Raw genomic sequence first — 14,843 nt, 5'->3', positions numbered from 1 at the left:
GAAGAGGCAACTGTAAGTTACAGTTGGAAAAGGATTGTAAGTGGTCCTCATTCTGGAACTGCAGCCAGTGAAGCTAGCCCTGGAATGGCAGGTCTCTTATTTTGTCTTATTTGCACTATGTGAACCATCTTTCTGCCCAGAGTCACCTCAGATATGTCCTATGGCAGTGAAGAAACAGGGAAAAGTGAGCACAAAGGAAAGAAAGAGAACAAAGTAAATTATTGCATACCTCTTACCTGCCGCGCAGATGTTACTCTTCATAGATCTGGAAATAATGGGGGATATGGGCTCTGTCTGCCAGTGCCCTAGCTTGTGTAGAGTGAGGATTTGTCCCTACACAGCGTTGTTCAGATGTTTGTGTTTCCCCACAGTGGTGTCTTGTGGCCATCCGGGCTCCCCGCCTCATTCCCAGATGTCTGGAGACAGCTATACCGTGGGGGCAGTCGTGCGTTACAGCTGCACTGGCAAGAGGACTCTGGTGGGCAATGCCACCCGCATGTGTGGCCTGGATGGACACTGGACTGGCTCCCTCCCCCACTGCTCAGGTATGGAGTACGGCATTAGGGGAGGGTTTGATGAAACCCTGCTTGGTGGGAAATGGACAAGCCCCTAAGGTGGAAGCGTAAAGGATGAGTAAAACCAAGGGACCCCTTTGAGATCTCATCCTTACGCTCATGGGAAGAAGGCACAGTTAGAAGAAATGCTGTAGATTTCTCCCAGTTCACCCCCTTAGTAAGCTCTGGCCAAGCCCAAACAGCAAAGAGACTGCAAACTTAGGAAAGGTACAACTCTATAAGGACTCCCTCAGGCCATAGTCCTACCCAGACACTTGATTCCATGGGTTTCTGGGAACAGTCTAAGCCTCCCCATTAACAGCCCTGGCCCAACCCACTCCTGTGTTCTTTTTATCCATGTTTCAGACTCCTGGGCCCTAGATTATTTCCCCTTCTTTTCTCATCAGTGTTGTCCCCACTTGTCCCATGTCCTGGCTGCCTAGGTGGGTATAGTCTTCTTCACTATTGCCTGGAGACATCCGTTCCCAGACTTTTCCTATTAATAAATTCATTTTACCTCTAATCTCCATGAGAACACTGGCATGCTAGGAAAATATCAACTATAGGAAAGAGCAACACTCCCATGTCCATATTCTCCAGGCCATGAATTCATCTATAATGTCATGTAATAGAACAAAAGACTGTAAAATGGATTGTGCCACCAACAGAAGAAACCATGGCTTTTTATTCTTTGAGGTAAACCTGCCTGACTCTAGGAAGGGGTCCCATTCAGAATGTCACCCCTATGAAGACAGCTGCTCATGTAGCTTGAGTTTCCTAGGAAGCCCACCTTGGCCTTGACACTAGCCCCTACCCCTTCTCACGCCAGGTCCCTTCTAGAGGCAAAGATGCCAACTTCCTTCTGACAGCGAAGATTCTCCCCATAAGATGTGCACCTATTTTTGAAGCTTGAGATTCCCAGATGAGCCTATCTACCAAGACTTAGAACCCTTTCAGAAAATCAAACCAGATATGCATTAGGTCTCCCCAGAGGAGAGACCTAGTTGAAAATATTTCAATGGCACTGTTTCAGAGGGCCATTTTCTTCCTAAAACAGACATACCACCTTATGTGACCCCTAGGACTTTGGCCCCTTACCTCTGTAAATCTCCTTAATCATCTAATTAATGAATGAAACAGGACTACATATGTCCCATGAGGACTACTTTAGCCTGGACAGAAGCTTTGCTATCTGGGGCCCCTATCTTCTTCTTTTGGACTTATTGTAGAAGTGGCTTATGGAAGACAGCATGGAAAGGACGAGGTCATGGACACTGGTATCCACAAAGCAAGTTCCAGAAGAAAGAGGCAATCCAAAGAGGAAAGGAGACCAAGCATATATTCTCCTTGTCCCTTCTATGCTAATCTTTGCACAACCTTCTTCCTCTAGACATTACTGTAGGCCATCAGGATAGTGATGTTCTTAAAGCCCATTTGATCTATTTTGGGGATCTGTGTTCTCCCTGGGAAGAGGAGAGCAGAGCAAGGACAAAAGAAACTAAAAGAAAACTTCAAGCATTTCCTGCCAACTTGCTTAGAGAGCCCAGCTACATGGTCATTCTCTTGGCCCATAGCATGGAATTGAAAGTATCTTTCAGCCCAGACTATAATTTCCCTTCTCTACAGTTGAGTTAGCAGAGAATGGAAAAATACCTAATGAAAATATTATAGAGTTAATTCTTGTTTGGAATAGAGAACTAAACTAGAAAACTTTTAACCCCCCTTTTACTTGAGATTTCATTATTCTGTGACCTGCTAAGTGCTTGTCATGAATACATACGCAAAAAAAAAGGCTTCCTTGGCAACATCAGAAGTCCATTAAGAGAGATTAGAAACAAGCTAACACCTCAGGAGCTGGAAAAAGTAGGAAGGAAGAAAGGAACCTTTAGGGGTCATGGGCTCCATTCATTAGGGGACATACATTCAACTATTTAATCCCTGATCCAAGGTAGGGAAAATGGGAAATCACAAAGTGGGCATGAGGTGGGAGAAAACTATGGTCAACCAATAAGATTACAAGTATAATTGCTCAGGTAAAATTGATTAAATCCAGATCAAATGGGGAAGCAATTCCCATAGCAAGTGGGCATGAATACAGAACAGGGGTTCTTCCTGTATGGGGTTGGTCAGTGGCTCTCTCTGGCTTCCTCAAGGCAATAGCTACTTAGGATATCAATCCCTGATGTTTATCCTTAGGAAGTATGTGGGTATATTTGTTTTATCTTTTATCTTGAGGTCTGGCCCTCAGGGGAGGCGTCTGTCTCCCCCACAGTTGCAAGGTATCTCCTCTTCTGCACTGGCTCCTTTGAGGGCCCAGCCCTCTCTGACTGCCTATAATATTTCTATCTAACTTAGCTATCTATAACACTATAAAAAACAGTTAAGAATTCCAGGCTCTTAGGTCTCTTTCTGTGCAATCAGGGGCCCATAGGATGCTTAACAAAATCACCTGAGTGCTTGAGGCATCGACCCCTGGGCCACATAAGCAGGCAGAGATTCCAGAAGTTTGAGGACCACTTTGAAAAGTTCATTGCCCAACTCTCCAATATCACCATCCTTGTTGATATACTCTTCAGGAAAGCCTTGTCATCTGTTTATCTGCCCCTAGGGGCTCTCTTATAATGGGGACCCCAGCCCCTGGGTGACAGACCAATAATGGTCCATGGCATGGCTTGTTATGAAGTAGGTCCCACAGCAGGTGGTGAGATGTGGGCCCAGCTAGGAAAGCGTCATCTGTATTGACAGCTGCTCACTCCCCTTTACGCCATTACTGCCTGAGCTCTACCTCCTGTCAGAACAGCAGGGGCATTAGATTCTCATAGAGACACAAACCCTACACATTCGAAGGATCTAGGTTGTGGATAACCTATGAGAACCTGATGTTAAAAGAGTACAAATAAAGTTCTACTAGGGAACTAAAGAAATAAAGCTCTACAGAAAAAAAGAAAGCTTCACCCTTGTGACTTCTTTGGAATAATGTTCGCCTTCTGAGGTCAGCAAGGCAGTATGGGAGTCAGTGCTACTCACCATCAGGGTTGCCTTCAAGGGACGCACAATTCTCTATAGCATGAACTACACCCAGGGAATCTAGTCAGAGGGGATGGGCTCTCTTTTTTCAAATAGTTGAGTTGAAAGTTGAATGAGTCTCCCCTCCTTGGTGGGGAGCAGTTTGGGGGAGATGAGGCTACATCACATTCTCACTTTGAGACTAGACTAGGAAAGGAAGTAACTGCATGATTGAGAGGGTGGAAGAGACTGAAAGGGTAGGTGGCAGAGCATACACGACTGAAACATCTTTCAGTCCATCCACTAAAGGTGGTTACTTAGATGTTATCATTCATGTGCCCACATGTGGGTTCCTGAAGAGACAGAATCCATACAGCTGGAAATCTTATCTTCTCACCCAGCTGCTACTCATTTCATCGCTGCTTCCTCTTCCCTCGAGCCTTTCTTCAGGGCCATGTCTTCTGTCTGTCTCTATATGTGAAGTATGCTGGCTCCCTCAGGCACTAGGTCCCATCGCTCTGTCTTCTGCGTGCCTCTTTCTGTCTCTGTCTCTCTCTGTCTCTCTCTGTCTCTCTCTCTCTCTCTCTCTCTGTCTGTCTCTCTTGCTGTCTCTCTCTCTGTGTCTGTCTGTCTGTGTCTGTCTGTCTCTCTCTGTGTCTCTCTGACTGTCTGTCTGTCTGTCTCGCTCGCTCGCTCTCTGGTCCTTATCACTCTATGGAGTAAGTTTCCAGAATATCAGAAGCCAGGTAAATGTGGGAATATAGCACAAGGCAGGAAACAAAGCAAAAATGAAATGAGCAAGCCTAAGGGATTCAATCCAGAGCTCATATGTATGCATATTTTGTGACGAGGGAATCCTTCATTAAAGGACCAGGATCAACCACCTCAAATACTTACCATTTCTTTGTGGTAAAAATATGTGAAACCCTCTCACTCTATTTTGAAATACACAATATTAATGTGTATCTTAGTATCACACTGTACTCCATAAACATATACAACTCTTTTTGTCAATTTACAATAAAATAAAACTTTAAAAAAATGAATAGAAGATACATAAATGCATGCCCAGGACAAGTTCAAACAAGCTCAACCGTTAAGAAGATAAAGCCAGGCTAAAGAGTTCAGACTTTCTCCTGTCTGCAATGGGAAGTCGGCAGAGTTGTTTCTGCAGAAAAGAAACAAGATCAGACGATCAGTGGTTGTTCATTGTGCAGACTGAAGGATAAAGGGAGGGAGAGTTTAGGAGGAAGAGACATTAGTTGGGAGACTTGCAATCATTCAGGCAAAAGAATATGGAGTGTGCAAGCCAAGACAGCAGCACTGACAATGGATTTCGAGCCATGGGATCAGCAGTCATTGGTGGGGAAGAGGTAAAGGGAGGAAGAGGACATGTAGCCTGACTGGACCACTGGAATTCCAGACTGCCACAGACCAAAGAACTAGGAACACACTTTCTGCCTCAGAGCCCTTCCTTTGCTTTCTTGCTTCCCTTCCTGTGTGTGTGTCCCAAGTCTTCCCCCAGGGACCTCCCATCTTGGTGGTCTCTGACTACTGACAGCAAGGGAGACCTGTCAAAGCACCATAGGCTGGACACACAGTGAGCTGTTGTCCCCCTTCCTGTGTGTGTATCCCTTCCTGTGTGTGTGTGTCCCAGGGCTTCCCTTCCTGTGTGTGTGTCCCAGGGCTTCCCCCGGGGACCTGCCATCTCAGTGGCCTCTGACTACTGACAGCAGACCTGTCGAAGCACCATAGGCTGGACACACAGTGAGCTGTTGCCCCCCTCATGTATAGGGGCCACTGCTTCCCCATAGCAATAGCCCCATCTCTTCCTCTGGCTCCTCTCTCCCATCCTTACATGCAAAAACCACTGGGCTTGTTTGGTTCCCCACAGGAACAAGCTCGGGCGTGTGTGGTGACCCAGGGATCCCGGCCCATGGTATCCGTCTGGGGGACAGCTTTGTTCCAGGCAGCCTGATGCGTTTTAGCTGTGAAGCTGGCCACGTGCTTCGGGGATCATCAGAACGAACCTGCCAAGCAAACGGCTCGTGGAGCGGCACACAGCCTGAGTGTGGAGGTAATGTATGTGACCATTCTGCTTCTCCCCTTTGCCCAGCCCCAGCACTCTCCTCCCCTCCCCTGCTTGCTCCCAAGCACCTGCCTCACAGAGAACCCATGGTCCTGCTCCAATCTGTGGCCTGGTGGATGGTAGATATCAGCAGATAGCTCACATTTGTTTTCATTAGTAAACCAGGATGACCATATTTACTCCCACCATAACCTAAAAAGGGAATAAGAAAAAAAGAAAAGCTACATTTAGCCCATGAATTCATTCATTTCCCATATAGTTTCATTCAACAACTGTGTGCCAAACACTGTGGTGTGTCCCAGGGACCAAGACAGACACATTGCTACGATCTGAATGTTTGTCTCTCTCCAGAATCCATACACTGAAATCTAATCACCAAAGTAATAGCACTGAGAGATGTTTAGGTCATGAGATCTGAGCTCTCACTAGAGACAAGATAAAAGAGACCCCAGAGAAGAGCTCTCTTCCCCTCCTGCCAATGGGAGACACGGCAAGAAGACACCATCTGTGAACCAGGCTCTTGCCAGGCACTGAATCTGTCAACCCCTTCATCTCAAACTCGCCAAGCTCTAGACCTATAAGGGTAAATATTTGCCATTCATAAGCCACCCAGCCTGTAATATTGTATTATGGGAGCCTGGACAAAATAAGACATACACCTTTTTCCATTAGCAGTTACAGTCTAAGGGAAGAAACTATGTTAAACAAACATTCAAAGTGCCAGAGACTTCAAATGCAATGTTTTAAAAACCATTTAAAAATAATCTAGGTCCTCAAAGATGCTTTGTGAAGCAGCACCAATGGGTGAAATTATATTTTCCCACACACTTCTAACAGCTGGGGTAAGGCTGCATGAGAAGATGTGGAAGAGGGAGGAGATGATAAGAAATAATCATGTAGTACAGTAATGGGAATGAAATAGAGAATGATGTCATTGTTGGGCAGCATGGAGGGCTAATTTAATGTGGGAGTTAGCAATTCAAAGCAAGAATAGCCATCTCAGGGCCATGCTTGTTCAATTGTGTTTTGCTACATAGATGCAGGGATGAACAGTGCATTGGGTTTAGAGCTGGGGTTTGACCAGGCAACTGGACATCAACAGAAAGTAGCAAGAGAAATGGGGAGGCCAAGGCAGTGGCCATGATGGGTCTTGGCATCTACTCTGGGCAAGGAGGGAGCAGGTTTATGTGTAGAGTAGCAGATAGTGAGAAAGTGATAGGCTCAGTGGATTGTAGGCCCCATAACACCAAAGAGTCACTAGAGAACTAGTCCCAGGCAGAGTGAGCTGAAGGGATAAGAGGTAGCTGTTGTGAGACCAGATTGCTGGAAACTGAGATTGGGGAGCTTTCCTTCTGCCCAGCAAGGGGAGGTGTCCTACTCTGTGCTCAGGGAACACCTGCCCACAAAATGAGACAGATAGAGTCAGAGCCCATCCTTATGTCCTTCCCACTTGTCTGCCCAAAGTCCTGCTTTTCTGGAGGTGCTGTTTGCAAAGTTGGTTCTGGTGGAATTTTGTAGGCATGTCAAGAGAGGGTTTTGGTCACAGATAAGTGTAATGGAAAAGGAGAATTTGGCATATTCATAAACATCTCCATTCCATGCATCTCCTTGTTGACATTCAGATCCTGGGATGAAGTCAGTTACCAGGTCAGAGCTTGGATGTAAAAGTGAATATTTAGAGAGGGGGAGAAAGGGAGGGACAGACAAAGACATGTATAGCGCTTATGCTTTCTCTTGACAAGCTCTTACTTATCCTTAACGGATCTGCTCACATTCATATCTCCAAGCCCCAACAGTTCTTCTCATAGTGCTTTTTCCCCTTCAAATTTAACACTTACTGTGGTCGTATTTTAATCCATTGTGTTTAATAGTTGATTTCTAATGAATAGAGGGTCTTCACAGACAGGGAACATAACCTGTTCATTGTTGTATTCTGGGCACCTAGGCAGCACAAGTATTTGTTGAATAAGTGAATGGTGGTGCCTGTCATGCCAATTACATGGGAATTATTTCTGAATTTCACTTTGGGCTCACATAAATGTTGTATATACTTACAAAATTAAATTAAGGTTAGAGACATGCACTTTTTATATATCAAAAGCCTAATGGAAACAAGTGAACCTAACTAACCATGTATCAACTTGATAATTTAATAGCCCAGAGGATTATGTCAACTGCCTTGAGAAAAATGGAATTTGACTGTAGTATTTATTCTAAGGACAAAGGGAATTGCAAAGAATTCTTAAACTGTTTTAGCAGTAATACTGTGAGTAACAATAACATTGCAATTCTGAAACTATTACATATGAAATAAGATCATACATATGGATAAAATAAATACAAATTATTTACTGTCAGTGAGAACCATGATTTTTAGTAAGAAGAGCTATAGTAGAAAAATAAACAAGTTAAGGGAAAAGCCTTAACTTTAAACTTGGATTGACAATATCAGTATAAATTCATAATATATTTTCAATTTAAAAAGTTATTTTTCTAGCGTTAGCCACTGTAAAAGTCTAAGGTCAATAACTACTCAGTATCAGTGAGTGCTCAGATTGTGGTCTGAAAATCCATTCTCCATTAGAAGGAATCAGGCTCTTTGGAGAAATGGCCTATTCTAGAACTGGGGCAAGAAATACACAAAATAAATGTGACATATGTTATCACTCCTGCAAGGAATTTGTCAAAGATAACTGGGGTCATGTAAAAAGAACTCAGGATTCAACTCAAAGTTGCTCCCATTGGCCTAAGATGGGACAATGGGATCCTTGGTAAGGAGAATAGCAATGGATGGCAACATATTAAATAAGTTTAAATCCCTGAGTTCAAAAGAATTTCTAAATATACCCTTTGGCCACTGGTAGAACTTGATAGGGAACAAATTCATTTTATGTCATTTTTTTAAAAAAAGAAAGAAAAAGTAGTACTCAGCCTTCCTATATGAACTGTATTTCAGATTAAGCAATTATTTGATAATGGGCAATTTCTTTAATAAAGAATTCTTAATTTATGCAGAAAAAATGATAGAATAACACCATTTTTCTGACTTCTAATGAGGTCATGAATCTGTTCAACATTTATCTATTGCTGCTGCAACTGTTAAATAAAAACAAGTGGGAATTTTTACAATGCCAGATTAGGTGAGACAATCCGGACCACTGGTCCGCTTCGGCATCATGAACAAGAACACAACCAGACATTCCATGCTTCCCAATCCAATGCAACAGGAGAGACGTAAGACCACCTACAAAGCACCCTTGCCAAAAAGTAAAACAGGAACTAGACGGGACACAAGAACTTGTGAAACACCACCTTCTTTGAAGTTGTTAGCAAAATCCAGAAAGTGGGAAGTGCTGCTGGACAAACACCCTGGTTTCTACAACAAATCACAGCAGAGGAACAGTGATCTCCAGATCCAAATGTATAGAGAGGTGCCAAGCAAATGTCAAGTGTGATTCAAACAAATCAACTCTAAAAAATAATCAAAATCTATTATACTCATGCATATAAATGTCACAATGAAACCCAATATTTTGTAAAATTAACATGGAGATAAAGAAGAGAGAGCAAGGGGCTAATGATTTAGCTCAGCGGCACAGCACCTGCCTGGCAAGTGCAAGGTCATGAGTTTGATTCCCAGTACTGGAAGAAAAACAAACAAACAAACAAAAAAAAACGAAGAAGAGAGAGCACTAAGAAAATTTAATTACTGATTGAACATTTGATAATATTAAGGAATTGTTTAAAATTTTAGGTGTGATGATAAAAATACAGTCTTTTCTTCTTTAAAAGTACAGAAGTTGTTAGAAATTAAAGAAAGATAATACAGGTCTCTGCCTTCTAGGGGTGAAATGATCAGATATGAAAGCCGCATGAGGCCTTCTTCAGCCACAGGGTCCTTCCATGGCACATGGGGTTCCAGCTCTGGACAGCTCTCAGTCCCCCAGGTGGCACCCACCACTGTCTGAATAACGTTCTCTTTTGGTTTCCTAGTAATCTCTTGTGGCAACCCCGGGACCCCAAGCAACGCGAGAGTGCTGTTCAGTGATGGCCTGGTTTTCTCCAGCTCCATCGTCTATGAGTGTCGGGAAGGCTACTACGCCACGGGCCTGCTCAGCCGACATTGCTCTGTCAATGGCACCTGGACAGGCAGTGACCCTGAGTGCACAGGTGAGAGCCCATGCTCTCTGGGCTCCATGGTAAATGGTGGCCCGGGCAGGATGGCCTCTATGGTCAAAGAAAAAGGCTGTCCAGGGGAGACTGAGAGAGCTAGCTGGAGTAGAGGGGACTTGCACCGATTGAGGGCACACAAATAGCCTCTACTCATTGAACAAGTGGCAGCCACAGAGTGAAGTGCTTTATTTTATTTGCATATGTCATGATTTGGTCTACAACCCCGTTAAGTAGTGACTGTGTCCCTGTCTTATATATAGAATGACTGAGACTCAGAGAGTTGAGAAGATATACTGACCGTTTCTCAGGCACTAGCCAGTTTCTTGGGTGTTTGTTTGCTTACTTGCTTGCTTGTTTTTTAGAGCAAGACCCCAGGGCTCAGTCTTATTCTCTTTCCACTTTAAAGCAGCCAGCATTGACCATCTTTGTTACCTTTTTCTCATCCTTGGACCCTTCCCCACCATGGCCTCCAAAACATGGTAGTCCCACAGCACCCCTTTCTTGGTCTCAAGTGTACTCCAAATTCTTCCTTAGAAAGCCAGTCACTGTGGAACCCAGATGGAGGGAGTAAATAGGATGAGATAATCTGATAACATTCTCCCTTTCAAAGTCAAAGCTGTGTTTTCAAATTCATCCAACCTCTTGTATTGGGTTCGCTTTTGTTCTGAGTCCACAGTTCACCAAACCTTCACTTGATCCTGAAACAGAGGCATGACCATTACACAGATTGTAATACCTCACTTCCAGGCTGTTTGGCCTACAGAGGTTTCCTAGGGAGAACGGCAGGTTATAAAATGCATCCCTAGGCAAACTGTCCTATATGGTCTACTAACACATCTCAGATGCTTTAATCTGGAAAGGCTCCACTCCCTGGGCCACAGCCTCATTAGGAAGACAGCCCTGTGCATACTCCCTGGGAGGGGGTAGGTTTGAGTAAGAAGGGTGGTCTTCACAGCCCAATTTCCTGGTGTACATAGGGATGATATGGGTATGGACAGCAGGGATGTTGAAGGCCCATGCAGGGAGAGGTGATGTAATGGCCTTTAGGATGAGCAGTGCCCACCTGGAATCCTGTGAAGCACAGAGCACCCCAGATGTGACCATTTTCCTCCTGAACATGAACAGGGAGTGGCAGAGATGATACCGGCACTCTGAGAAACAGTGTCGGGGCTGGGAGCAAATAACACCATATCTCTCTTATCCTAGTCATAAACTGTGGTGACCCTGGGATTCCAGCCAATGGCCTCCGGCTGGGCAATGACTTCAGATACAACAAAACTGTGACATACCAGTGTGTCCCCGGCTACATGATGGAGTCACACAGGGTGTCTGTACTGAGCTGCACGAAGGACCGGACATGGAATGGTACCAAGCCAGTCTGCAAAGGTGCGTCTGAGGGCTGAAGCTATGAACACAAGGCCAAAGAAGCTACACAAGTGATGCATGGGTCTTGAAGATTTAGAAGGGAAGGGGTGACAGGGCACCCTAACATCTTACCAGGGGGTGTGCAAGGTGAGGACTGGTCCTGAACATCAGCTCAGAAGGAATCAGAAGGGACCAACGTAAGGCCTGGACTTCAGACATTGAGAGGGGCCAAGGTTGGGCAAAGAGAGGACTGTCACACTTGAGAGGAGGCATTGTAAGATACAGTCAGAATTCCCACAGAAAAAGAGGTCTTTGGCCTGGGCTCCCAGCTGAGAAGAGAGTAGCCATTGGTGGTGACAGGATTTGGTTTCCCCAGGACAGTACCAGGACTCATCCTGCTCTGATCTCCCCCACAGCTATCATGTGCAAGCCACCTCAGCTCATCCCCAATGGGAAAGTGCTGGGGTCTGACTTCATGTGGGGCTCAAGTGTGACCTACGCCTGCCTGGAGGGTTACCAGCTCTCCCTGCCCGCGGTGCTTACCTGTGAGGGAAATGGATCCTGGACCGGGGAGCTGCCTCAGTGTTTCCGTGAGTAGCTCGCAAGGATCTAGCCCCTCTGAGATGTCTCCCCTACTTCCCTCCTCACAGCTCTGCTGCTGGAAAGCCTGAAATAAATACCCACCTCCCCCAAATCAGGGAAGAGCTCTGTCGAAGGCACCATCAGACACCAGTAGAGAGGACACTATTAAAAGAAGAGCATGAGAACACAGTACCTTTACTGAGCTCTGGTTTGGGACAGTCTGGAGTCACAAAGGGAAAAAATTAAGCTACAAACAAAGAGGTGTTTCGAGAAATACTTGAGGAGATGTTGCCCAAAGATCTGGAGATGATCAAGGCTAGAAGCAGGCTTGTTTTTGTGGGAAATGCCCTATACTGGAAAGACTTCTGGGAGCCCACAATTTTCTGGTGTTCTTAAGAGCCTCAAGTCCATATCAGGACTTTTCACTTACTAAGGCCCCCAGAGAAGCAGGCCACAGGGTACTTACTCCTGAAACACTCTGCAGATGGGCTCTAGGAGGTTCTCTCAGTGCCCATGCTTTGGACAAATAGTAGGACCTATTTTGTCTTTCTAGTTGACATTTATGGAATTGCAGAGAAAGCTATCAGGCACTCCTGACACTCTGAAAATCTGCCTCCATTTGGGAATTTCAGATGAGATCAAGGACAGCAACTCAATAGTGGACACAGGTCCTTAGAGCATGGTTAGCCAATCTTTGCTTAGCATTTAAAAGTTAGGAAGTGTTGGAATTGTATGTGGGCTTAATACCTTTATTTTTCCTTTTGAGAAATAATTAAATTGTTTTTAAACAATCAATTATGGTCATATAGGACACTTTTTTAAATGTCCTATATGAGAAAACACAAAGAAGAAAGTAAGACTTCCCCCAAGATGACCATAGTTAAACTATGGAGTCTGCCTCCATGTGGATCACAAGGCATTTTTGCACGTATAGTGATATGTGAACAAATTTCTATGAACGGATAACACTGTACATACTATTTTATAACTTGTATTCATGGGTAAGCTGCCACAATCTTTCTGCAAACTCTGCCTCCATAATACATACTCAGCTACATGTCATGTTTAATGACTTTAAAGATTAGTTAAAGAGTCATTCCCTTGTTGTATATACCACGATTTGCTTACTCTTCATTTGTGAATTTAGGTTATCTCCAGTGTAATCATATTAGAAGGATTTCTGCAATAAGTATCTCCGAAAATAACATTTCTTTGCTCTTGTGGTAAAGTCCTAGGACTGAGAATGCAGGGCCAGTAGGCAGGCAACTGTATGTCCTAACAGGTGTTCCTCAACTGCCTTCTGGGAAGGGCGGTCCCATTTATTTCCCACCAGCAGCTATGAGAGTGTTTCTTGACTTACACCCTCATCAACAATAGATGTTACAAATATTTTGAATATTGCCTTGGTTACTTTTTTTTGTTGCTGAGACAAAATACCCAAAGCTCAAAATGAAGGAAGAAAAGGTTTACTTAGCTTATAGTTTGTGGAGGTTTTAGTCTATACTTAGTTGGCTCCAAGGCCAAGTGGCATATGGCAGAGGGCAACAGTTTATGGCAGCGGAACAAGTTTATGGCAACAGTTTATGGCAGCGACAAAGCAACAAGAGCAATGGGAGGAGCCGCAGAGAAGAGCAAGCCTCTTTCCCTCCCCTATACTGTAAGCAGGCTACCCTCACCTAGGGGGGAGTGTAGCACTCACATAATCTCCATGCCTTCCTCTTGCACAGGCTCAGGATGAATACAAAGTAAGCACCCTGGCTCCCTGCTGAATCACATAGTTTACCTTTTAAACTTTTTCAGTTGACACAATGAACAACATCCCAGAAGGATAAGGGCATGTCCTTTTCACCCAAGGATGCAGAACTGCTGAGTCACTTAGCCAAACCTCTAGACTCCCCACATTGACACAGTGTATCAATCATAACAAATATTTGTCAACCTGAGGCATTTTTTAAAGATATCTCATGACTTTAATTTGCTTTGCTGGTGAGAATGGCTGAGTTGGTGTTTCTTTACTTGTCAGCCATTGGCATATCTTATTCTTTCAGTTGCCTCTTCCCAGATGTGGTGACTTCTGATTAACTTGGCTTTTGACTGACTTCTGACTGTTCAGCCCGGATTCCCAGCTTCCAGGACACAGGCTAGTCCAGCTTCCCTCAGGACTTCATGTACACACATGTGTGCTCCCATACATGCACATATACACACGTGTACACACATATATGCTGATATCATGGCATAATGTGATGTTTTTAGTGATGTCATGAAAGCTTTGCCTTTAGTCATGAATTTTCAAAATGTGCTCTTAATTTTTTTTAATTTTGCAGAGAAAAGAACACAAAATAACAAGATAAAAACAAAGCCAACACAAAAACAATAAAAACAATACAGAATTTCAAATCAAGGTGATAGGAAGTTAACAATGGTTGTTATATTACATACTGTCTTCAACAAAGTTGCTCAGATTACTAGATGTAAGAATGCAAGATTGATCAAAAAATTTAAGGGAATAAAAATAATTAAAAAATTAGAAATGACACAGACTTTCACTAATCAAGGTAGTAGGGATTCCACAATGGTTGTTATATTGCATATTGTTGTCTTCAAATTATGCTTTTAATTTTAACATGGGCTGAGTGAAATGGATACACTCACACTACCCACAGCGCTGCACTGTGACACTATACATAGCTGAGAAATTATCAAACTTCTGAAGATAATAACTTTGAAGAGAAGTCCACTCCTAGAAATTTCTCCGAAGAATTCTACACATGTGAAGGAAAAATAACTTTACAATAAAAGTGCCTAATATAACCTTTGTGCTTAAAGGTAATTGCAGTACAGCCACTCATTGCACAATAGTATAGCCAGTAAATGATGATGATGTCATAAACATAGAAAATGTTTGCAGGATAATATGAAGTGAATGAAGCGAGATTTGCAGTCATATGGGCATTCAGTCTGCAGCCATGCACAAGTGCATTGACAACTGGAGAAGACTGTAAGAGGATATGCATAAAATGGGGAAAAAGTTTTAGAGAATGGGATTGTAACTCGTGTTTTCTCAGTGTTCT

General features: G+C 43.8%; 1 protein-coding gene across 5 annotated transcripts in view; it reads left to right on the top strand.

The window, feature by feature from the left end:
• The window catches only part of Csmd2 (CUB and Sushi multiple domains 2), a 579,269-nt gene that overhangs the window by 545,713 nt on the left and 18,713 nt on the right, over positions 1-14,843 (top strand). For 4 of the 5 annotated variants that reach the window (XM_013519720.1, XM_005395117.2, XM_013519719.1 and 1 more), the window contains 5 exons: positions 372-545; positions 5,455-5,637; positions 9,643-9,819; positions 11,029-11,208; positions 11,604-11,777. In XM_013519720.1, the coding sequence (XP_013375174.1) occupies positions 372-545; positions 5,455-5,637; positions 9,643-9,819; positions 11,029-11,208; positions 11,604-11,777 (888 nt within the window). Of the gene's footprint in view, positions 1-371; positions 546-5,454; positions 5,638-9,642; positions 9,820-11,028; positions 11,209-11,603; positions 11,778-14,843 lie in introns of those variants that run through there. The other variant, XM_013519721.1, reaches the window with a different exon arrangement.

This window comes from Chinchilla lanigera, unplaced genomic scaffold (genome assembly GCF_000276665.1).
Source record: "Chinchilla lanigera isolate Chin_1 unplaced genomic scaffold, ChiLan1.0 scaffold00051, whole genome shotgun sequence".
Lineage (NCBI taxonomy): Eukaryota > Metazoa > Chordata > Mammalia > Rodentia > Chinchillidae > Chinchilla > Chinchilla lanigera.
The sequence above is the reverse complement of the archived record's forward strand: the minus strand, read 5'-3'. Positions and strand labels throughout refer to the sequence as shown.